Source organism: Falco naumanni, chromosome 2 (assembly GCF_017639655.2).
Source record: "Falco naumanni isolate bFalNau1 chromosome 2, bFalNau1.pat, whole genome shotgun sequence".
Taxonomy (NCBI): domain Eukaryota; kingdom Metazoa; phylum Chordata; class Aves; order Falconiformes; family Falconidae; genus Falco; species Falco naumanni.
Window position 1 is genome coordinate 77,826,769 of NC_054055.1, and position 24,091 is coordinate 77,850,859.

A 24,091-nucleotide genomic window follows, 5' to 3' on the forward strand; every position below is an offset into this window, starting at 1 on the left:
TTAGTCACACTATTCATATGAGCTGATGGCCACTGAGAAAACAACTTCAAGTCACTGAACATAACTTTAAAAAAGTAAATAAAAATACTTACATTGACTTTCATAATGTTCAAAGGTTTTCAGACAGATAGAGCAAAAATGCACCACTGTGTGCTTTTCCTACTAGGTTTTTCCTATTTCCTCAGCCTAGAAGCTTCCTCTCTATGATTGATACATACCCTCTCCTTTTCCCAAGGACAGCTTTCACCTTTTAAACTATCTACTGTAGTTAAAAGAAATATGGTTTGCAGCTTATATGAGCAGAAGTAAATGTTTGGTCATGAAAGTTTGGGCATCATAATTAATATCAATTATCTGAGTTTTCTGAAAATACTTTCAGAAAATTCATCAAACTCCAGGTCCAGTTGGCAAAAAAAAAATTCTTTGCCTTAACAAAATAACTTTATTCTCCTTAGGAAACTGAAATTGAAAACCTCACCCAAACATGAGCATTCAGTGTTTTTTTTTACTTAGACGTATTTTTGCAAATGTCATCCATTTGGATCAGTCCATCAACTCTGACAGCTCCTGCAGTGTTGCATGCCTGTATTATCACTGCACATTATGTAAAGGCACTGTACATCATGCATACCATGTACCCTCCTCTACATCACGTACAAAAAAAAATTAACAGATCTGCTGGTTCCACAGAAAAAATAAAACAAACAACTTATTTCATTTTTAAACTGCAGGCATTTTTCTGGATAGTTAGCTCAGCCACTTTTGACAGACTAAAAATTCTGAGTAACGAGAAAGAGCATTGAGTTTTCCTTCCCTCAACTCTGATTAGAAATGGGATCTACACCCCAGCTGGATATTTCCAGTTCATGCCCAGTAGAAATAATTTTCTGTCCGATTGCCAAACGTTGTCCCATGTGGCCAGCAAAGGCAGGACAATAGCAGTAATACAGCTTCAACTAAAGAGCTGAAAACGATCCCCTGCAACCGGAGGCCTCAATCCTGCATAGTTTAATAATTCTAGCACCATGATTTAACTTCCTTTTTTCCTTTCAAGTATTCAGTGCAGGTTAATCGTATTGTCAATGCTTACGTTTCCTACCTTACTTATTTGTAAGGACATGTTCAAGTGGCATACTAGAAGGTTGTTCCTGGGGTCCATACTTAACTAGTAATCCTCATGCACACTAGTAACCCCATTGAATATCAATATAAGATTGTGATGCCAGGGAAAGTTAAACAAATCCTGAGGAATCTGTTTTATTAGCATTTATAGGATTTGTGTGTGTGAGCGTATGTGTGTGTACATCCACACTTGGGAACAGTAGTTACAGGGAAAAAAAATACAAGGGATTCCTCCGGGGACGGGAAGCGCTGCTGGATCTTGAGCTCAAACCAGTGCTGATGTTACAGCCTGTAAATGTTAAAATATCTGATGATATTTTCTTTCCTGAGGAGCTTGGTGGTATTTCTCACAGCTAATACGTTAGCTAAGCACATCAGACACCAGTTAAGCCCCATACTGTGCTTGGCCCCGCAGCCCCGCTTTCCCCAGCCCGGATCCCTCTGACGCTGCGTGCGTTGTACGAGCACACGACACTGAGAAACGCAGGGAAACCACACCAAGGGGACAGACCAGAGCCACGGCCCCGCGAGGCTGTCTGTCGCCAGACCTGACCGGGTGGCACCAGGGCCGTTTTCACGGACACGGGGGGAGGGCAAGCCCCGGCCCGCCGCCCGCCCCTGCCCGGGCCCTGCTTCCTCGCCGAAACACGCCAACGCCTGCAAACCGCGCCCGGAGCCCCCTGGAACCCCCCGCTCCCGGCTGCTGCCGCCCGGGCGGGCTGGGCGGCGGGGGCGGCGGGCGGGAGGGGAGCGGCCGGGGGCCGCCCAACCCGGGCGCACCGCAGGGGCGGCAGCCGGCCCCGGGGCCCGCTCCGCCTGCCAGGAGGGCCAAACCCGGGCGGTCTAAACCCCCTCACACCCCCCGGTTCAAGCTTCTCCTCCGTCAGCGCCCGCCCCGGGACCTCGCCTCCGCCGGCCGCCGCAAAATCAGCCCCTCGGGCTTGTCCCCAGCGCCCCGCGGACACGCGCGGGCCGCGCGCCCGCCCGCCCGCCCCCGCCTCGCGCCTCCCTCCGCGCCCTCCCGCGTAACCCCGCACGCGCCGGGGCCCGGCCCCTCCGCGCACGTCCCGGTGCCACCGGCGCTGCAGCCGGGCGGTGCGTGACTGGCGGCGGAGGGGCCGCCGGTGGAGCGTGGTCGTGGGGCGGTGGAATTCCGTTTTTCGCCGCACTTTTTCCTCTTTGTTTTCCGTTTCGAGTTTAAACCCGCGGCGGCGGGAGGGCAAAATATCCCCCTGCGAAACAGCCCACCTGAGAAAGAGACGTTCTGCCTGGAGCTCCCACCCGGCGAAGGGTTTCCCCCTCGAGCCGAGGAAAAATGTTGTTAAATAACAGCGCTTTACGTGTGCGCCCAATTCGTGTATTATCGATACATAGCGCATCAGTTAAAATATGATCTGAATATTTAAATAATTAATTGCCGTTTTCTATTCTCCTTATTTTCTGCCCTGGCGTGGAGTTTCTGATTAAAACGGACGGCGGGAAGCCCTTCCCCGAAGGTCCCTGCAGCCATCTCGGACTTTCCGAGCTGAATGTTGCGAATCCACCTCGACAGGTTTGGGCCACCCTTGTCGCAACGGGATTTTTCTTTTCCTGTCGGGATTATGTTGCAAACATTCGCAACCTGCCTTTTCTACAAATCACCGCAATTTGTTAGAAACGTAACGTGCTCCCCTCTCGCTTTCCTTTGAGACCCGAACGCTCGTCCCTATATATTGTTTACAGGACACAGAAACGTCCCAGACAGTTTCCTTCTCGGAGTTAGCCATCGTTGTATGGGACCCGTTAGGACCTGCCTTGAAATACAGCTACTTTTCCGCATATATATATATATATATGTACATTTTTAAAAATACTTTTTCCCCCGTATAATTTTTTTTTTTACCTCTGCTAATGATTCCAGTTTCGGCGGCGGGTGGAGGTTGTATTGAATTTTGAGAATTTCCCCGAAAGCCTGAAGTTTCTTTTCGACCGGTGTTTGGGGTTTGGTTTGGTTTTTTGGGGTTTTTTTTTCAGATCAATTTTGGTTTGTTTTGCTCGGCGAAAGGTCCCAGCCGGAGCATGCTTCCGTAAAAAGAAAAATATAGCGGCGGGTTTCATCGCCGACAACATCTGCCGTCCCCAAGCCCGCGCCCAGTGTCCCCATGAAAGAGGTGCCCCTGCGGGAGGGGTACAGGGCTGCTCCTATTTTGCGGGTAAAAAGGGCAGTGCAGGAGGGCACCCCGGGTTACACCGCCCCTGCTCCCCCGTGCAACCGTTTCGCTCAGTTTTCCTTGACCTGGAAGCCAGCTCTAGCCTGAATCCTACCCAGGACGGCGAGGCCCGATCCCCGCCAACGCCGCTTTCCCCGCGACGCGCCAGCCAAGGGACGGGCGCGGTACCGAGTACCTGAGCCGGGGAAGGGGGGAGGGCAGGGGGGCGGATTTGGGACGGGACGGGGCAAGCGGCTGAGCGGGCAGGGCCCGGGGCCGATCGGGGCGCCGCTCCCCCCACCCCTTGCCCCAGCCTCCCCACTCGCCACCCCCGGGCGCGGTGAAGAAACCAGTTTACCCCGGCGGCGCGTCCCCGCGGGGGCGGCCCGGGAGGGAAGAGCCGGGGCAGCAGTGCCGGCGCGGGGGGCCGCGCAAGTCCCGCTCGCGGAGACGGGGCCTCCGCCGGCGGCGGGGAGGTTAAAGAGCGTGGCCTTTCCCTCGACAACGCTGGGCCGGGCCCTTTATGCTGTAATAGGATAATTACAGAGAGGCGGGCGAGCTTAAGCAAACACACTCGCCCGCCGGCCAGGCCTCTCCCGGGGATTATTATTAAGGACCGGTGCATTGTGTTTTGCAAACGGGGGATCCCATCCCCCTCGGTACCCTCCCCACGGCCGCGGTTGTGGAGCGGCGCCTCGCCGGGCTCTGCCCGCCGCTCTGCCTGGTCCCTACTTTTCCCCGCACCGAGGGTTTTCTCCTCGTTGCTTTAACGGGCGGCCGCAGCCCAGCTCCCCGCGCACGGTCGGAAGGGTGCTGGAGCCACGTGTGTCCGTGCGCAGCTGGCCCGCGGGACGGCCGCTTGCAAGGGGCCGCTGGGCAGGGCCGGGTCCCCGTAGGAGAGTGTCCCCACGCCCGTGCCTCTCGCAACAGCGCGGGGTACCCCGTCGGGTCGGGGCCACGGCAAAGCCCCGCCGGCCACGGCGCGGTCCTGCCCGGGCCGGGGTTAATCCTGCGGATCGGGACATGACGCTGGCGGGGGGGGGGGGGGGGGGGGGGGAACCTGGGCATCGCTCTTGTTTTAGCCGGCGCTGTGACAACCTCTGTAAAGGTGGCCCCGATCCCCGTGAGCGCCGCCTTGCTCCGCTCTGCCTCCGCCGAGTGGAAGGAGGGGGCCCGGCGGCGGCCGGCGAAACCCGAGCGCTCGGGAGGTTCCTTCACCTTTCCCCGGAGAGCCTCTTCGGCTGCTCCGGGATTAACCCCTGGTCATCGGTGGCCCACCGGGCAGCGCAGAGTCACGTCGGGGGCTGATGAACAGCGGCTGCCGGTCCGGCACCGGCGGGGCGGTCTGCGGTGCAGCGGGGCCCCTCGGCAGCGACCGCGGCCCCTCTGCGGCTCAGCCCCGCGTTTCGCCTCTTCCCGCACCCGGCAGTGCGAGGGGCCATGTGTGAACGTGTGCGTGTGTGTCTGCGTGCGATTGTAACTGTACTCATGTGCGGACATGCATATATCCATACATATGCACAAGTAATGTATATGCAAAATAGATATAATGTATATGCAAAAAATATTTTATATATATATTCGCTATTAATAGTATAAATGTGTCCTATATATACGTATGTCTGCGTATATGTGATACACGCGCGCACACACACACGTGTATGTGTATGCAGGCAGGTACATTCAGCCCCTTTTACCCAGCGCCGAAACAGCTGGGCAAAATGCTCGGGTGACTTAATGGCGGTGCAGTGGGTCTGGTAAAGGAGGGTCGGGTTGGGGGTACGAGGTCCCCCCCCGGCGCCGCGGGGTCACGGCCGGTGCATCAAGAGTGTACGTGAGAGACGGCAGGTTACGGGCCAAGGGGGTGGCGGGTCCCCGCCGGTGCTCCGGGGCCGCTTAGGGAGGTCGTGGGGAGCGGGCTCTGGCTGCCACAGCAAAACGGCCCCCGCCCCCGGCTCCCCCCGCCCCGGCCTCCCGTCCCATCCCAAGTGCTAATTGCGGCTCTTTTCTGGCTCCTCTGTATTTGGGTCCCTCGGAGGGCGCTGCGCGGGAGGACACGTCACGGATACGTTATCCCCTCCCCTCTTGAGGCTCTCCTGGCTTTCTGCAGCCTTTGCTAAAGAATTAACCGAGAGGTCCACTTCAGAGCTCCTTCTGCCCCTGGGAAAAAAAGAAAAGAAAAAAAAAAAAAAAAGAAAACGGGAAGGAAAAAAAAAAAAAGCGGAGATATCGGTGCTTTCAGGCGAGGAGCGTGGCGGCTAGGATTTCCGAGATGAGGGGAATTTTACCTTCGATCCTTGCCGTATGGTGAGGCTAGCTGCTCCTTGCGGGAGGTGAATGTAGCAAACCCTCCCTTTGCCTTTGAAAGGCATGTCTATGCGAAAGAGCCACCGCTCTGCTCTTTAAATAAGTGACACAAAAAAAAAAGAAAAAGAAAAAGAAAAGAAACAATTCCTGATCTTGCAAATTCTTTTTCTTTAAAGGTGGTGGTGGGGGAGGGAACCCCAATAAATAAACCCAACAAAATCAATCCCACGCCTTTGCCAGCGCTCGGACTTGTTTGGAAAGAGACAACGCTGAAGTGGCACTGGTCCCGAGGAAAACGGATCCTTTAATTTGACTCCGCATGAGAACCACATTTGGAGCTGGGCGCAGCGGCCGGAGCGGCAGGAGCAGCCCCGCGGCCAGCAGCCCCCCGAGCCCGCAGCCCCGCCGCCAGCCCGGCCCCGCCGCCGCCCTGCGGGGCTCGGCGCCCCCCGCGCCCCGGCGCTGAAGCAGCCCCCCGGGGACGGGGAAAAGCGTCTTTCTACCGCAAGACCAGCCGCCGCCCGCCGAGAGCCGGCCGAGAGGGAAGCGTCTGAAGGAAATGCGAGCTTGTGATTTCGGAGCGCTCCAGCCATCAGCTCCCTACGCACCGGCTGTAACTTTGGTTTAGCAGGGGGCTGCCTCGCCGGCTCGTCGTCTCCTCGGGACCTCGGGCTCCGGGACCATATCATTTTGCACTTCGATAAACGAGCAACGCGGTCCTTCCACTCTTTTTTTTTTTATTTTTTTAAAGGCAAAGTGTCCAAAAATGGTTCAGCCTGCTTAACCCAATGATTTCTTGCGTGGACGCTCTATTTTTAATATTTTTTTAATTATTATATTTGTACGGGCAAGGATTGAGTAGAAGAAATCCTTCAGTGAAGGGAACCTAGTGGTTTGCTCCCCGCTGAGGAGAAGGTCCGATTCCAGCTGCAGGCAGAGAACCGTGGTTCGTGTAGGTCTTTCAGTCTCGGTTTCGCAGCCCTAGATATTGCAGGGTCAGAGCAGAACTGCCTCCTCCCGAGCAGCTTGCCTGTCGTGGTTGTGGCTCAGACATCGCCTCCCCCCTCCTCGCACCATTTCTGTTGGTGTTGTTTTTGTTTGGTTGGCTTGGCCGTTTTTTCCCTCCCCTTTCCCCCTTTTTTCTCTCCTTTTTACTTTTTATTATTATTGTTATTTGATTTGGTTTGGTTTGGTTTGATTTGGGTGATTTCCCTCCCTCCCTTCCTTAAACGAAAATACTAACTCTGAAGCCGAAATCCATGCCCCCTGCAATTCGGAAGAATCGGGTCTAATATGCCAGTGTCATCTTCGCCTTGCAGTAGTCGCGATGAAGGAAAAATCCAAGAACGCGGCAAAGACTAGACGGGAAAAAGAAAATGGAGAATTCTACGAACTGGCTAAACTCCTGCCCCTGCCCTCGGCCATCACCTCCCAGCTGGACAAGGCGTCCATCATTCGCCTCACCACCAGCTACCTGAAAATGCGAGCCGTCTTCCCCGAAGGTAACCACCCCGGGGGGGGCATCCGCCTCCCGCCCGGCCCGCACGGGAGGGACGGGGCAGCACTGCGGCCCGAAAAGGGGGGGGGGGGCGACCCCGAGACGAGCCCACAACGCCTCTACGTCCTGGGAAGAAGGGGGGAGGGGTGCTTGCAGGGATCCCCGCACCGGGTGGCAAACGAGAGGCGAGAGAGGGAAAAGCGGCCGGCGGTGGGAAGGAGCCCGCTTCCCGGGAAGGGGAGGCAGCGGAAAGCCCAGGCTTGCCGCCGGGGTGGCGCGCGTAGGGCGGGCTGCAAGTAGCAGCTCTGGTGCTGCGAGACCTAAACCCGAGAGCAGCTCGCCTCAGTCGCACGTAGGAAACCGAGACCCCCCGGGAATCGCGTCCGGGCTGCGGACTGCGGGGGGACCCCGGCCGGTGGCTGCGCCGGGCTGGCGGCGGAGCGGGGGCGGGCAGCCCGGCCGGCGGCGGGGGCGGCAAAGCCCTCTGGTTAACACACACACCCTCTTCCCGCTCCTCCTTTGCTGCCCGTTCGGCTCCGTCTGCTCGGGGGGCACCGTCCCGAAAAGAGCGGGCTCCGCTCGCCTGTGCCGTGCCCGGCGCCCGCGGCCCCGGGAGGCAGCCGCCCCGGCCCCTGGGGGAGGCCCCTCGGCACGGCGCTCCTGCCTGTGCCCGGGCACGGCCTCGGGGAAAGAAAAACAGCGTGGGTGTTACTGTTTTGTTTTGGTTAGTTTTCTGGAGGTAGAGAAGCAGGCTGGGAAATAAGGTGCGTCGGCTTCTCAGCGAGGCCCTCCGCCTTCTCCTGGGGCCGAGGAGAGCGGGGAGGGCCAGTCCGAGCCCCCCGTGCCCCCGAGCGGGGCCGGGACCCAGCTGCTCCCCGGCCGGGGCCGTGCGGAGCCGGGGCCCTGCGGGCCGGCGGTGGCCCTCGTAACTCTTCTCGGCGACAGACAGCAACGAGGGCGGACACGGCTCTCTCCTTGCGCCGGGCTTTGGTTAAAAAGCACCCTCCGGGCTGCCTGGCACCTCACCCCGAGCGCCGGGCGGAGGCAGAGCTGGGGCCGCCTTGGGCGAGGGGAAGCGGCCGGCCGGCACCCACCGGGAGCCGTCGGCCGCCCGTTCTTTCCGTGCCGCCGCTGAGCTGATGGGAGACGTGAAATGAAACACTGGTTAGTGTCTGCGGGTAGCTAAATAAAGCCCAGCTCCCCCCTTTGTCATTTGTTTGTGCCTCTCCGGACGGAGAGCGGGGGTGAAGGAATTAGCAAATTCCGGAGTGGAAGGTCTGCTCTCCGTCGCGGTTTCTAAGCAGTATTATTAAAAGGCTGGAAAAAAAAAATAAGGTGGGGTAGTGGAAAAAAACCCACTCCCAAACCGAGAAAAGCTTACCGTATGGCCATCTAATTCAGTAATTTCGAGAGCAAGCACGAGCCGTGCTACAAGAACGCCAGGGCTCCTTTAGCGTGCCCTCCCGAAGCACACCGAGTTAGCGGGGCAAGGGGAAGTGAGGAGCTCGCTCCGCTGCAATTTCCAGCCGTTATCTCCCATCGGGCAATTTCCCGATGAGAAATAGAGCGTCGTAATTTCGGGGGGCCGCTCGCCGGCCCTGGTTGGGGAGCATGTCCCCGAATGGCTTTGATTTGGGAGGGAAGAAAAGTGGCAAGTTTCGAGATGCTGCTGGATGTGTCCCTGATTTTCCAGCCCTGCTGGTGCTCAAGAGCCACAAGACGACCCCGAGAGCAGGTTTATACCCACTGCTCGGGTGTGCTTTATGTGTCTGTCTTCCTTAAACAGGCCGGGCGTGCGCTTCCGCACACTCTGCTTATTAAGAACAACGTTTAAATGCATACAGCGAATTCCTGATCTTTCATCGTCTTAAGTACGGATGGAAATATATTTAAAACCAAAGCTTTGCATCCAGAGATGACAGGCCGGGGAAATAACCGCGTCCGGTCTCCGAGCAGTGCGCTCGGTGTCTGGGAGGGTGGAGGGTACCGGGGGGAGCCGGAGAGACGCGGCTGCGGGCAGTGCCCGCTCCCCCGCCGGCTGCGTTTGGTGCCGGGTGGGGGGGCTGCCCAACGGCACAGTCCTGCAGTACCCTAACTTCCCTTTCCCTCGGGATTTGTCTGCGGAAGGAGGGGAGGGAGAGTCCTTTCCCTTCCCATACCCGACTGGTGATTTCCAGCTGGCTGTACTGGGAGGGGAGGAGGGGAAACTTAGCAGCCCGAGAGTGCTGCCCAGCACGGTATCTTGAATTCTGGGGCAGCAAGACCTGGGGAAACTGCCCCTTAGAGCATGCTGGACTCGAATTGGGGGGGCGGGGGGGGGGGGGCGGGGAGTGGGCGTGCGGAGGGGCGAGGACACCCACGTCCCAGGTCCTGGGGCTTGAAATAAAGATGGGCACGTAACGGGTCCCCTTGCCACCCGCCGGCCTCTGCTCCCGGGGCAGTGGGAGCTGCGCCGACGGCACTCCTCCGGGACTCGCCCCCGAAGCGGCCGCCGCCGCGGGTCCAGCGCCCCGGGCCGCCCCGGCCGGCACCGTGGCATCACCCCCGTAAGGCTGAAGGGAGTTTACTTGTCCCAGCCCGCGGTGGCGGGGGGCGGGGGGGCAGGCGTGAGACGCCTCCAGCGTGCTTGCTAGGCCCGGGGTAGCTGCAGCCAGCGTGATCAGAATTGTTGTCAAGCTATAAAACTGGCTTCCAGCTCTGTCTAGACTGCAAGGGAAAAGAGAGAGAGAAAGCGAGCTGTGTTTTTAAAAACTCCAGTGGATGGCTTCCCCTCTACCCCCCCTCCACATCACTGCTTTATAACCAGAACGAACTGACACACAGTTTAGGCAAAGCGTGGGACCCTCGCCGAGGTGTCTGGTCCCAGGGTTCGACAGGGCTTGTAAGGGGATTCAGATGGGTCTCCCCCTGCTCACCCCGGCCAGGGTTTTCCCGAAGATGCACGTTTTGGACTGAATTCACAGATCCCCCCTCGGAGGCGCCCAGTCAGGCTCCAAGAAGTGAGAGTGAAAGGAGATTTATATTCCAGCTCCTTCCTGCCCTCAAAGTGGAAGCCCTGGAAGGCACAATTTCGTGCTCCGATATCACAGATTATGCCGTGCGGTTTCACTCTGGCCTTCAGATTAATGAATTAAGGTCCAGGAGACAGCAACCTACAGCCTCCCCCAGGCTCCTGCTCTGTAACATTGTCTTCTCTTGTGTTTTGATTTTTTGCCAAGGCATTTATTACTGTAGAACAAAAATACACCACGGGGCTTCTTTTGTCTTGACTGTCAGTATTTGTATTTTTAATTTTTTTTCCTGAAAATGAGCTAATGGAAGAAAGAGACGAGAGAATAAATCGCATTTTAAATCCGCGATTCTCTGCCCCCCGGCTGTGGCAGACTGGTTAGATTGTGACACTCTTCCGCCCCCATCCCGGACGCAGTTTCCAAAACTGACTATAAAACTGCACATTTATGCATGTTTAAACTTGGTGGGAACGAGCTAAATAATCAGTGACACAAAAGATAATGTGCGCTATACAAAATGATCTGAATAAAACGATTGAGCGGTAGATTTTAGACTTCTCCCTTATTCCGAGGCGCAGACAATAGAAATTCCTAGGAGTACACAGACTTTTCGGTCCCTATTTAAACCTGGCCGTGAATGTATATTTTAAGAAAATTAAGGCGAATTGCAGCTATTCCATCTAATTTTCATACGCACGAGGAAGAGGCTCATTAAATAAATAAAGCCCGAGCTGACGGCGTGAGTAATCCCTCTTCAAAACCGTGCCTCTATTGTAGTAACCGCTAATAGTGTGGCATTAACGGTCTTTACTAAAACAAAAGTGCCGTTAGGGCTTCCCTGGAGCTGCGCAGCCGCTCCCAGGCTGCGGGAGCCGGCAGCCGGGCGGTGCGGGGACGGGCGGCAGCGGCGGCGGGGTCGCTCCGGCCTCTCCCGCCGGCGGGGAGGGAGGGAGGCAGGGGGCGCGGGAGGAAGGGGGTCACTGCCCCGGTGGCTGTGGCTCTGCCCGGGACCTCGCCGTTTGCCTTGAGCCGGCTTTCGGGCCTGATAACGTGACCCGGTGTTCCTGGCTCGCCGAGAAGAGCCGGGTTTGAATTTGTCCGGGTGTCCTGGAGGGCGGTTTTGTTGGTGGTTGGTTTGGGTTTTTTTTCTCTGGGACTTGGCCTTTTCCCTTTTCTTTTCTTTTTTTTCTCCCCCCTCCCTCCCCCAACTAAAGTCTTGATCCTTACGTCCGTCGCTCCCATCGCCCAGCCCTCGGTTGCCTTCCCAGCCGGTGACGCTGAAGCCCGCAGAGAGGAGGCGGGCGGCCCGGCACATCCCTGCCGATACTGCCGAAATCAAGCTAACGCAGCCCTGCTCTTTCCCAAAGCGACGCCGGCTTCGGAGCCTCCCCCGCCGACTAGATGTTACCCCCGCCAAGGCTGGGGACTCCCCGTCGGCTCCAGACCGAGCCCGGCCCCTCGGCCCCGCCTGTCAAGCGATGCTATCCTCCGTGCCGTCGGGGCTGAGATACTTGGCCCCCTGCTCCAGACGGGGCTTAGGGTGAGATGTCAGCTCTTCCCCTCGCCCAGACCCCCGCTGTCTGCCTCACCTTACGGGCTGACAGGCCACCCCCTCCCCATCCAACCCTGGGCCTCGCCTAAACGAGGGAGACAAAGCTAGACGGAGAGCAAGGGCCTCCGCCCCGGCCCCGGTTGGCAGCCCGCCGCCCCCCCGGTAGGTTCCCCGTTGCTCTCCCGGCCGAGGGAGGCACAACTGCACTAGGGAAAAACATCCCCCAGGAGAGGCGGCGCTGAAAATCCCGGCGCTTGTAGTTGACCCAGGTTAGGATGGCGATTGAAGAACCGGGGGGCACCAGGCGCCCCGTGGGAGCTGGGGAACAGTACAGTAGACACAAAGGAAATGCTCCAAGTTACAGGGCAATCCGATACTTCACATAATACATCGCTAAGTAATTCTTTTAGCAGAATCCCAAGCAGAAAAGCTACCGGGCTTTCAAACGTGTGTATGTACGAATTTATACATTCGGAGAGCAAAGGTGGGAGTTGTTTTCAAGATTTCTAGATCTTATTACAGTTTAAGTCATCCCCCTCCCTGGAAACTGGGAAATGGTACAGAGTGAATGTTGAGGTACGTTGAAAAACACTCAGCGATGTCAAAAGACGGTGGGGAGGAAGTCGTGCCCGGGTTTGCCGAAGGGACGGGGACGCATTGTGTGAGAACCCCGCGTCTTTCAATGGCAAAAGTAGCACGTACCTTGGGGTGCCTGTGCAAAACCCCCTCTCTGCCCCTGGGACGCCGTTGTCGGAGCTGAACCTGCCGCCCGCTGCCCGGAGCGGCGGGCGGGCACAACTGCGATTAGGGCCGGTTATTTGCCCGTTCGCGTCGCCTGCCAGGCATCCCGCTGTGCCCGTCCTGCCCTCCTGGCACGGTCCTCGTCCGGACCAGCGGTCGTTACAGACACCAGTAAACGGAGCGCAAACAAGGAGAAGGGTTCATCTCATCCATGTTTGCCGACGGCGGGGTGCCAGGAAAGAAGAGGTTGCTCCTGGGACCGGCAAGTCGCCCTCCCCGCAGGCAGCGCTTCGCCGTGCCAGCTCCTGCCCTCCGGGGCGGGCTTTGCCACTGAGCCCGGCCTCGGCTCCCCGGGCTGTGCGCTACCGGCAGCGGCCGGAGTCGCCCCAAGCCGCTGGCTGCAGGCGAACCCCTACCTTCTGGCACGGCAAAGGGGCTGCGCTCGGGAGACAGGCCCACCCCCACGGGCGTCCCAAGCTTTTGTAGTAAGGATGCTCCAGCTACTCGCTTGCTCGCCGCGAAGTCGCTTTCTGGGCCAGCGTCGCAGGTAATTCGTGCTGCAAGGGGGCATTTAATAACGTTTCCTTCGAAATGACCTGTCCGGTCCCGCACCGGCTGCACAGCCGTGTCGGAGACCCGACAGCCTTCTCCGTCGGTGACCCCTTCCCGGCCGAGGCCACCCCAGCAAACTCCCACCGCGTTTAAGCGATGCAGGAAACGCTGGCTTTGTATCGGCAGCTCTTTTGGCCTCGCTCCAGTCCAGTGAGTGAAAATGTGCGTTATTTACTGGCTGGGCAGGAGCAGCTCGTCTGAGTCTATTGCATCCATATGTTTACAGGACGTACGCTGCGCGTTTGCTGATCTCTCGGAAGACAGGTTAACGGGCGTTAGTCCTTTATCTGAACGTAAGGTTTTATTCGTTTCGTTTCCACCTTTAAAGCGATCTGCTGGTGGATTAAATGATAAAATCATCGGCTTTAAAGTAGGCTTAGACGAATGCCAGGCTGATCCACCAGACGCTTTACGTTTGATGCGAGTTCGCAATTGCAACTCCAATTTAGAATTTCAAAGGGAACAAATCTGCGGCAGTGACTTTTTTAGTCCGGGTTAGGAAAGAACCTCAAAAATAGTGGAGATTTTAGGGGTGCCGTGAAACGGTACCTGGCCCAGTCGTGATGGACAGGACGGAGCAGATTGCCACGCACGGGTGTGGCAGAGATACCGTTCGTTCTTGAAAAGCTTCTTCGTGAGCTGCTCAAGAAGTAAATCTGCTTCGTCCTTTGGAAAGTTAAGGCTCGTTTCAGGACGGTTTTTAAACCACTATGCGTAACAACCCCCTTTGTAGGGTTCCAATACCATGTTTCAAGATTTGCAATAAGTAAATCGAAATAAAGGCAAGCCACGCAGCACCAGGACTGCCGTTTCCATTTGTCACCGTCTCGGAAAAGGGGCTGCAGGATGTCTTTGCGAGGTCCTTGGAAGTTTAGGAGCCTTTTCCAGACTGCCAGTTGGGAAACGACGTAGAAAAGTGCGACTTTTCGTTTGTTCTTCAAAGAAAGTTTCCCAAAGCGTGGTCAAACCTGCCTCTTGGCCAAGGGAAGGTGTCCTTGCCCTCCTCACGAGAAAGCGCAGCCGCACACCGTGCCCTTCTGCGGCGCGGTTTGGAGAGACCCGCTGGGGCAGCCGGAGCGGAGCCGCTGTCACGGGCTGGGGAGGCAAACGCCTTCTTGGGACTGACCTCGGGTGCTGTTAGTGTCTTGCGACGCTGGGAGGGAGGTTTCAGGGACGGCCCAGGTCCCCGGTGCCCTGCCTGGAGCTGAGAGCCAGAGGCTCCTTTGTGCTTGCCCGGCTGGAGCGGGGCGCGGGGCCAGGCTCCGCTGACACCGGGAGGCGAAACGCGCGGGGAGGCACCGCGGGCAGCCGCGCTTCTCCACGCGTCCTTCTCTGCCGACCCCCGTTTCTCCAGCGGGAGATCCTGTCCACCTCGAGGGAGGCCCCAAGAACGGGGGGAAAGGTTCTCATCGTTTCTAGACCAGGGCTACCTGCGGACACACGGCCAACGGATAGGCGGATCAGGGAGGGCTTCGGCCGGAGCGTTTAGAAACACGCTCCAGAGCTGCAGCTCAGGGCAGGGCTTTCCGCCTGGGTGCCAGCCGCTTCTCCCTCCCGTAACGGAGCCGAGCGGGGCGCCCGCTGCAGCGGCCTTTGCCCCCGGCAAGCTTGCGGCGGGAGGTTTCTTTGAAAGCACCTGGTCGGTGAGAGGGCACCAGAGGAAAACGCGGCGCTGGGTTTTATGGCTGCACATCGGTTTGCAGCGACACTGAAGGCTGTCCGGGCTGAAGGGTGCAGGGCTGTGCATCCATCGCACGCATGTGTGTCCACGCGAAACGCTACAGGAGGGACCCCCGGCCGCAGTGAGCCAGGGTGTTTGTGGAGCCGTCGACGCCAGCCCCGCCGCCAGCCCAGCCGGCCTGGCAGCCCCGAGCATCCCCGCCTTTCACCCGGCACCGGCCCTCCCGCAGCGCCTGTATCCTGCAGGCCGGCACGGGCGGGACACCCGTCGGGCTCCAGGTCCTCTCAGAAGCGGTGCTGTAGCCCCAAGGGCTGTCCTTTCTCTCCAAAAAGAAGACACTAAACGGATGCGGTCCCGTCCCTTCCTTCCCCCGCCATCTGTGCGCTCCTGAGGGTAATGGCACGCTGCAGAGCCTGCCGTCAGGTGCCGACATGAATCTCCAGCTCTTCCGCTGGCGCGGGTAGTGGTACCAGCTCCACCGGGGAGCTCGTACAACCCTTCTTTGCGTGGAGGAAATTAAAAACAAACAAATGAACCCCAGGCCAGCGCCCCCCAAGTCCCCCCAACACAGCTCCATCGATAACCTTTCGCTGTCACCAAGGCAGAGCAGGGCACACGGGCTGCCCCCACCCCGCCGGACAGCGCTATGGCGGAGCGGCGGGGCCGGGGCTCGGCCGGGGCCCGGATGGCCGCAGGCAGGGGCGGTGCGGGGCGGCGAAGCTGTGCAATTGCGCCGGCAAATTGCTCGGTCCCGCCTGTGCACAGGTGACGAGGCCGTCGGGGCAATTTCTCCCCTACTGAGCTCCGGCCCTTTTCAACAGCCTCAGCCCCCTCCCCAGCCGGGACCCGCCTTGGCCAGCGTGGGGGTCGCCGGCACCGGCACCCCTGCGCAAGCTGCGCTCCCGCCCAGCCCGCTGGCCAGCGGCAGAAGTGGCGGGCGGTGGGGGGGCCGCGCCGGTGGCCCGGCACTAACTGAAGACAGGGGATGTCTCGCAGCTCCCTGTGCCTTCCGTGTGGGAACCCCGCCGGGCTGTGCCTGGCAAGGCTGCGGTCAGGCTGGCTGCTCCGCGCCTGCCTCCTCTGCGGCTCGTCCCTCGGGTCCTCAGTGTGTGACCGGTGTTCCCTCGTCCTGTCCGCGGGGGAAGTGGGGACGGGCACGGTGCTGCTGGTAGGACGGTACCGGCACGGCGGGCGGGGGGAAGCGGTGGGGGCAGGCGCGTCCCTGAGGGTGCGCTCGAGGGCGGACGGCTCTCCGGGGAGGGAGAGGGTACGTCCGCGGGTGCCCTGGCAGGGACTTCCAGAAAAAGAGCAGTTTTCTTCCCAAGAGTGTGCGTAGAAGGGACTCGGCCTTTCCCACGTGGTGAGCCCCCACCCCGCGGCCTGGCCCGCTCCCCGCGGGAGAAGGGGGAGAGCGGGCGGGTTGGGGACAGTGCGCGTCCCGTCGGGGAGGCAGGGCGGGCCCGGCTCCGCTTCCCGCTCTAACCAGCTCCTTGGTTGCCTTGCAGGTCTGGGCGACGCCTGGGGACAGCCGAGCAGGATAGGGCCCCTGGATAACGTGGCCATGGAGCTGGGATCCCATTTGCTTCAGGTAGTGGACGCCTTCCTCCTGCCGTACGCGCTGCGCATCGGCAGCCTGGTTTTGCGGTGTGATCAGCCGCCCGCCTCTTCCTCCTCTTCCTCCGCTCCCCGGCACGGCGAGAGGAGCCTGGGCGAAGCGTCCCTCTTATCCCGAGCCTGCACCGGCTGGGAGGGGAGAAAAAACACCAACCACCTCAGCAGCTTTTTGAGTTGTTTGTTTTTCTTTGGCCCTTGATACTAGCAGAAGTAACAGCTCGCCGTGGCGCTGATCGGCTCCCTGCGCACGCAAAGTGTCTCCCAGCAGTAAGAGCGATAACCAGGCGGCCCGGGGCTGCTGGGGTGTCCCGCAGGCAGCCCCGGCCAGCGGCAACGGGGAGCGCCTTTGGGCTGGGGGGTGCCGGGCACTGGCGACCGTCGTTCTCCGCCGGTGACTCGGGAGGAGGAACCCGTGAGGGAGCGCAGAGCTCCCGAGGCGGGGGGCGAACATCTGGGTCAGATCTCCCGCGGACGTTAGCACCTGGAAACACCGTTGTTCGCAATCCCGTCGATCCGCTCTGGAATTCCTCCGGGTTCCCCCCGCGTAGGAGAGTTTAGGAAGTCGTAGCTGGGGCGTGTGTGCCAGCCGTAAGAAAAGAAAAAAAAGAGTAGTTACGCTTAGCTCCATTTTTTTTTTTTTTATATGTGAACTTAATACAGCAAGGGGTTTTCTCCCCCGATTTTAAAGACCTAGTAAACCGTAATCATTTAACGGCCGTTTTTATTGTGGGAGGTTAATTCCTGGTCACAGAGCCGGGGCTGTTTTCACTCGGCTGGGGATGAAAACCTCAACAGAAACCCTGTTCGGGGTCTGTGACCGCTCCCCCCGCCCAGCCGCCGGGAGGCCTGGCCCACCTTTGTCCCCGCCAGCCCCGGTGGCGTTCGGGGCGAGCCCCGGCGGTGGCCTCGCGCCCCGACCGTTGGCTCCCGCGCCCGCCCTCCCGCCTCGCGCCGCGGCCTCCGGGCCGTGTGCAGCCCCCTGAGGCGGCTGTCCCCCCCCCCGGGCCCGAGCGGGCTGGCCGCGGAGGCTGCGCCGGGCCGTCCGACCTGCAGCCCGGCAAAACGCCGTCCGCCCTCCTGAGGCGAAGGGACTTCCACAGAGAGCGATTTGGTTCGGTACCGACCGCGTACAGTAAATGGAGATTGATAAAAGTTCAGTATTATCTCACGAGGAGGTATTTCTAGCCTTGAACGTTTTGTTCCAAGCAGCTGATGTATCAGCTGTTTCGGAATCACTAGTCTACCTAGAAAACACATACATAGTTGCGTCATAAAAATCACTGTTGTTGCACTTGCTTCTCCCTGTGAGCTATTTCACATTTTGTCTGGCATTAAATGAGCTTAAGTAACATATGCTAATCACCTGTAATACTCCTTTTACAGTTCAGTTATTTCTGAATTATGAATGCTTAACATTTTAGTAAAACCACATTTACTGTAAACTTCTTTCAAGGGTTCTTAGACTGAAACCTTACATGTGATGTTTCAGTTTCAGAGTGCTTTTCTGTACAAGAAAGAGAGCTACTGCACTGTACAATGCAGTAATGGAAGCATCAGCACGGTTTTAGTTATAATACTGTGTAGAGCAATTGCAAAATGACAGTATTTAAAAGCAAAGTTATGGCTAAGGGATGCAATAATTTATTTCCCATTATAATACTTCCACAAAATTTAATTTATGTTTCAAAAAAGTTAAAAAACTAAAGGCAAAGAATAATCTGGTTTCAATTACATGCTGCAGAATCGTTAGTAGGCCAGAGAATAATTTGGAATATTTTCTTATTGGGGCAGCACTGTGAGACCATGAAGCATACAGGTCTTTATTGCTTTTCTCCTGATTCAGTAACTTAAAAGATGAATTAAAATAGACATTTCTTTATGTGTGTACTGTAAAAATTATTTTTCTTTTCCAAATACATTTTCCAATGATGTTCATACTTATGTGTTGATCAAAGCTTCCTAAACTGTTTTAGAGACAATGGATACTTTTTGACAAAGGACATCAGATATTTTTGAAAAAACGCCTCAAATTGAGCACTGAAAGATCAAGGTACCCCCAAACTGGTAGTTGTGCATCCAAATCATGGCCAGATTTGGCTAACCTGTACCGTTGCAGCATAATATTTTGTCTTGTATGAATGATGTATGACTAAGTTAAACTTCAGTTTTTACTCACACAGGTAATATTTACTTTCCAGTCAATATCCCATCAATAAGAATTTGTAGGATTGGATCTCGAGTTTGCATTTTTTATTACCACTACTTGAGATTCACAGACTAGGGATATAGCTTAATAAGCATAAATATCTATCCTCAAGTGTGATAAAGTTGTGAATGCTGATTTCTTTTACTTTCTTTATCTATGTTCACATAGTTATGGCAGATAGTCCTCTGTTCAGAAAGACGTTATTAAAAATATAGTCAAAGAAAGTTAAAACATTGCTCATGGTATCATTAAATATATTGCAAATAGTGGTAAGCTGTGTCTGCCAATTATACCATAAAAAATGGCTTGTATAGTACTAGACTTTCCCCTAAGTACCACATAGCTCAGGATTTGTACTAAGTACTAAAATAACCAGAATCAACAGGAGAATGTTAGCTTGAAGTGAAGCAGTAAAGCTAGCATCTGTAGGGGGAATGAATTGGATTTCACAATGTGTGTGTGTGTGTCACAGAGTTTGTAGGAACAGCATCAGATAAAAGTTTCTGTTCCTTAAATTCTGCTTCTGTTTGCTGATGTTGGATAGCGATCTTCCTTCCAAAGACTTCAAAAATTTTTCACTGTAAATGGTTTAAACAGAGTGCTTGCTTTTTACCCTACATATTTTTTCTTTTTCAGACATTGGATGGTTTTGTTTTTGTGGTAGCATCAGATGGCAAAATAATGTACATCTCAGAAACAGCATCTGTACATCTTGGCTTATCTCAGGTATGAGTGATTTATTCTGTCCATCTGTTAAATACAGACACTAGATTTGGAACCGAACACTGATACCTTGCCACGTATATAATGTAATCGTTTTTTAGGGGTGTTTGAAGGTTCAACTTTGTTCTCTGAGAAATGGTCTTACTTGAATATTCAAGTTTCTTTTACTTACAACCACATCATGGCTGTCTTTATATCTTTTCTTGTTCATTGTATTTTACTCCTCATTACCTTTAAGAAGGGTAATAAATAATATGATATTGCAAATTGCAGATATATACAGACCTTGAAACCCAAACCTATTGCCTGTGTGGTGACGCTATATGTCTGAAATAAAGTTTAGAATTCAAGTCTATATGTTTTAGATTGTGTAAGATATTGAGACTTACTATGAAATAGAGAGGAAATCTGATGTGGAACATGAGTTTTATGGTAAATGTGCTTTAGGAAAAAAAGAAAAGGGGCAGATTTATGAGTGTTCACATGGAATTCAGGGTAGTTTTTCCTGAGTTTTTCCAGCTCAGTGGTCTTTTCAGTAAAGCGTTTTATATGGTTGTGATAGAACTCATAAAACTCAGTTTACTACTGTTTCTGCACAAGAAGTATAAGGGGGTTTTATTGGTTTTTTTCTTAGAAGGACATTTCTAATTTTTTGCCTTCTTGGGACAGGCACAAGGGCAAATAGCCTGAATTTATTGCAGAGTGCAAGTTTCCATACCTTTGTGTGTAAATGTATTACACAAATTCATTGGTAGCACCTGACTTAAAGCTTGCCAAAGTCCAATAGAAAAAATCCTAATTAATTTCACTGGATGAGACTTGCAAGAAACAGAAGTGTTTCTTTAGAATCAGTTGCAGCTCAAACACGACTTGGAGTTAAATAAAGGGAAATAAAGACTTAATGGCAGAGGGAAGAAGAAGGAGGAGATGAAGGTGAGAGGGAGCAGGATGTTCTGAAAATGTCTGGGGAATATGCCCTGTGGCTATTGCCATAAACAGGAAGGGGCTGAGTTGGGGAGATTATATGTGTACTTTAACTTTGGTACTAACTAATACTTTTGATTCAAAAACTGTGAAGTCCTTTGGATGTGTGTTTATAATAGTGACATTAACAGCTGTGAAAAAAAAATAGAACTCTAAATAGCTAGAAAAAGCAAGTATATAATCTCATAAACACCACTTCTAAATCCAAAGGCAACTACAATCCCTGTTTTTGTAATCTCTTTTAGAAAAGGTAATTTTGAGAATCAATATTCTGTGTGGATACTTTTTTTCTGCCAACTTTAAAAAATGTGTCCAGGGAACATTCTTAGTTCAAGCAGTTTGTTCAATTGAGTCTGTTACAGTATAGTATTAGTTGTTTCCTAACATTTAATGCATGTTAAAATTACTTTAAATATTGCTTTTTTTAAGAATAAACTTTCCTAGAGAATGGCCATATTTTCTACTCTGAATCAACAGCCTTATTAAAAGTTTTTCTTGCTCTAACTTTTTGAAAACATCCACCACATTGCTGACTGCTAAAATAGATTCATTTAGTCAGTACAATTATTCCAAAGCACTGAGCGTTGCCATCTGTCCTTGTTGAAGCAAAGTCTTATTGTCCCATGCTGCTTGCTGTTTGGTAAGTGCTAACTGATCTTGCAGGTTTTGTCCAGAAATTGTTTCTTTCTTTTCTTTCTTCTTAAGGAATATCAAGTCACCAGATCCTGGAGATCTCAGTACTATCCACTCATCTGGTGAAATTAAAGAACTACGGGATCAGTAGGGCACTAAATAGACTTTGCCACATTCAAGGAGAGGGGATTGAAAGCGTCATACAAGTTTTAGTCATATTTAGCCTGCATGCCCTTACAGCCATCTGCACAGACTGAATTCCATGTGCATTGCACATGTAAATATCTATAAACCCTTAGTGCAGGGGGTGCTGAGGAAAACTAGAGGATTGGGTCATATTGCTTGTTGAAGGCAGCTTAATAAGCAAAATCACAAATGTTTCACTTTAGCAGAGATTTGTAAGTGAATGGGCTGTATCCTTGAACTCCCCAGAATGCTATAGACCGGAGAGAGCAGAGGGATGTGAAATTTCAGGGCGTATTTTAGACTCTCAAAACAGTAAGTGTTTCAGCAATTTCACAGCAGAGTTTTTCATTTATAAATACAAAACCCCAGCTAAACAAGGCAGTGATCCTCCCTCTTTTTCCTCACACTGTCTTATCATTTAATCTGTTCTTTCTGTGTCTCAATGTTCCATTTTTGAAGGGTCAGTTTTACTTTAAGTACCACTAACATTAATACCAGGCTACTCCTACGTACTAGGATATTAATACATTAACAGTAGGATATTCCTGTAAGCTTCCCAGGGCTCTAAATGAGTTCTTGTTCCTACTTCTCTGGAAATAACTGGGAGTTTTGCCACTGACATCAACAAGAATGAGATTGGTCTGTTGAAGCAAATTCTGTGAGTCTCCCTCACCAAGTCATAATCCCACACTATATTTCCAACAAGTGCTCTTATAGAGCTCCAGCCAATACAAGCTGAGACCAGAGTGATGATGATTGTAGAAAATCTTTTAGAGTGTGCATAGAAAGGTCTTTTTATTAAATAATTTGACAATTAACTAGTCTACACATCAATTTCCAGTTAAAGTGCAATTTGTTTAAAAATATGTATTTAAACTAAATAAAAAATCCATTTAAAAATATTTTGCAGTATATTCTTGGAGCCCTACTACAGTAGCCCTTATCTTCTAGTTGATCTTGAATTTAACTTCAGCAGAAAGAAATTAGAGCTTCTGAATAACCCTTCACTGGCTGGTGTAGTTAAGCTAGTTTAAAATTTAAAAACAACATTAAGGATTGTTTTTCAGTACTGCCTCACTGTCTGCAGCACCACAGAATCAGAAACAATATTTCTGAAAAGGCTATGTCTTCATTTGTGGAACTATTACTTAATTTGTGGCTTTGGATTTTGATCTGCCTTTGCTCTCAACTGTAACAGTAAATTCTGTAAATACTGATGGTTAGGACCCCCTTCTCCATTCAATTTCCATAATTTCAATTGGCCTCAGACCAGTGTTGAACCGACTTGTACTAGTTGAGAGTGCCAATTCCTTGCCTCTTTTTTTCCATGGATAACAAATAGGTTCAAATTCCCCAAATACTTTTCCCCCTCAGAGTCCAAAGACACAGAATGGAGAGGAAAATCCTCTTAGGAAACAATGGTGAAAGATATATTTTTTTAAAATTTTGAAAGTCTGGAGCTTATTCCAGCCATTTTCTGGGACCATGAGGGAGCCAAGCTTATCTTTGACTTTTGATAAGTCTTGAAATATTTAACCACAAACATCTAACTTTTCCAAGAGTTTATTTTACTTTCATCACATAAGTATATGAAAGGCCAAATCTATAATTATTTGCTCTAGAATCCATCTACTTAGTCCTCTGTGTTTATTATGAATCTTTTCTTGGCAGGAAAAAAATGTGCAGCTGAGTTACACATAAAAAACCTCTTAGTAGGAAACAGCAATATTTGGTAGTAAGCAGGTATTTACAGATATTAAAAAACTGCATCAAGGAAGCTGGTTTAATAAGCCTGAGGCATGGGATCTTAGAAGGTTTATGAATTGAACCATATAATTTATTTTTTTAAGTTTTCAGTGTTACATTGTAAGCACTATGCAGAGCAGGAGACTGTGGTCAGTTCCAAAATTATGTACACATATTTTGGTTATTTGACCCTTACATAGCTCCCATCTCTTTGCTGATGGCTTTATGTTTCCACTTGCATTTTTACAGTCAATTTTGGTTTCAGTGTTGTATGTTCACCTCCTGCTGATTTTGTGGGGGTTGCAAATGTTGTACATCAGAGTAGAAAATATTCCTATGTATATAACGGGAAAAAGTAGTCATTAGTTCGACAAAGCATTTTAGTTTTGAATTTTAGATAGGAGCCCTGGGATACAAATTACAGTTTGGATAAAACTATGACCTTGGGTCCAGTCCTGTGAATCCTGTGAACAAATGTGTATTTCTGTCAGTAGGCCTTTTGAAATAGTTAGTGACTTTTGCAAAAGCAAGAGATACCCACAACTCAGACTTTGTAAGAGAGTAGATGCATGTTGATGTGGTTATGATTATACTTGGTAATAGCAGAGAGGCAACAAGATCTTTTGGATTACTATAGTTGATGTTGCTAGTCAGGTTGGTTGATATTGTTTTTATAAGAAAGTGTTTTTATTGAAGGGAGAGATTGTTGGCACATAGCCTCCCATGAATGATTTTTTTTGAAAGCTGTATACTCTGATACAATTGTTTTAATTTCAAAGGGAAAACATAGTCTTCGGCAAAATCTTTATTAGCCAAAGATAAAATAATAGGAACAGGGTCATAAATTATATTTCTTTTGGTTTGAAAACTGGCCAGAGCCATGCATTTTTGCAATGATAATTTTTTTCATTTTCTGGTTTATTAAGCATATAGGCCAACAAAATGCCCATCACCATAAGAATTATTAAAATTTTAAAAAATAATTTTTATGTGTCTGTAGGTGATTGTGGTATTTACAGAGATAGCTATGGACATTTACAATACGTTTTCCTCCATATAATTAAAACCAAACAGAAGCATTGAGAAGCATGACTCGTGGTGAGATTGTATGTTCTCCTTCCTCCTCTGCCACTAAAGCTTGAATATGGTGTGTTACTATACAGGTTCCCACCTGTTACAATACTGAAAAGGAACAGCCAGTGCTTCTTAAGGAGAGCTTTTAGAGAAAATTACAAAAATGCAGCAACATAGATCATCTCCTTTCTCTTCTTCCTTTTCTCTTTCCT

At 52.5% G+C, this 24,091-nt stretch overlaps 1 protein-coding gene across 1 annotated transcript in view; it reads left to right on the forward strand.

Moving 5' to 3' along the window:
- Positions 1 to 6,945: 6,945 nt before the first annotated feature.
- Positions 6,946 to 24,091, forward strand: part of SIM2 (SIM bHLH transcription factor 2) — a 58,833-nt gene continuing 41,687 nt past the window's right edge. The window contains exons 1-3 of the mRNA XM_040585057.1: positions 6,946 to 7,120; positions 16,219 to 16,301; positions 19,170 to 19,259. Of these exons, the coding sequence (XP_040440991.1) occupies positions 6,946 to 7,120; positions 16,219 to 16,301; positions 19,170 to 19,259 (348 nt within the window). The remainder of the gene's footprint in view (positions 7,121 to 16,218; positions 16,302 to 19,169; positions 19,260 to 24,091) is intronic.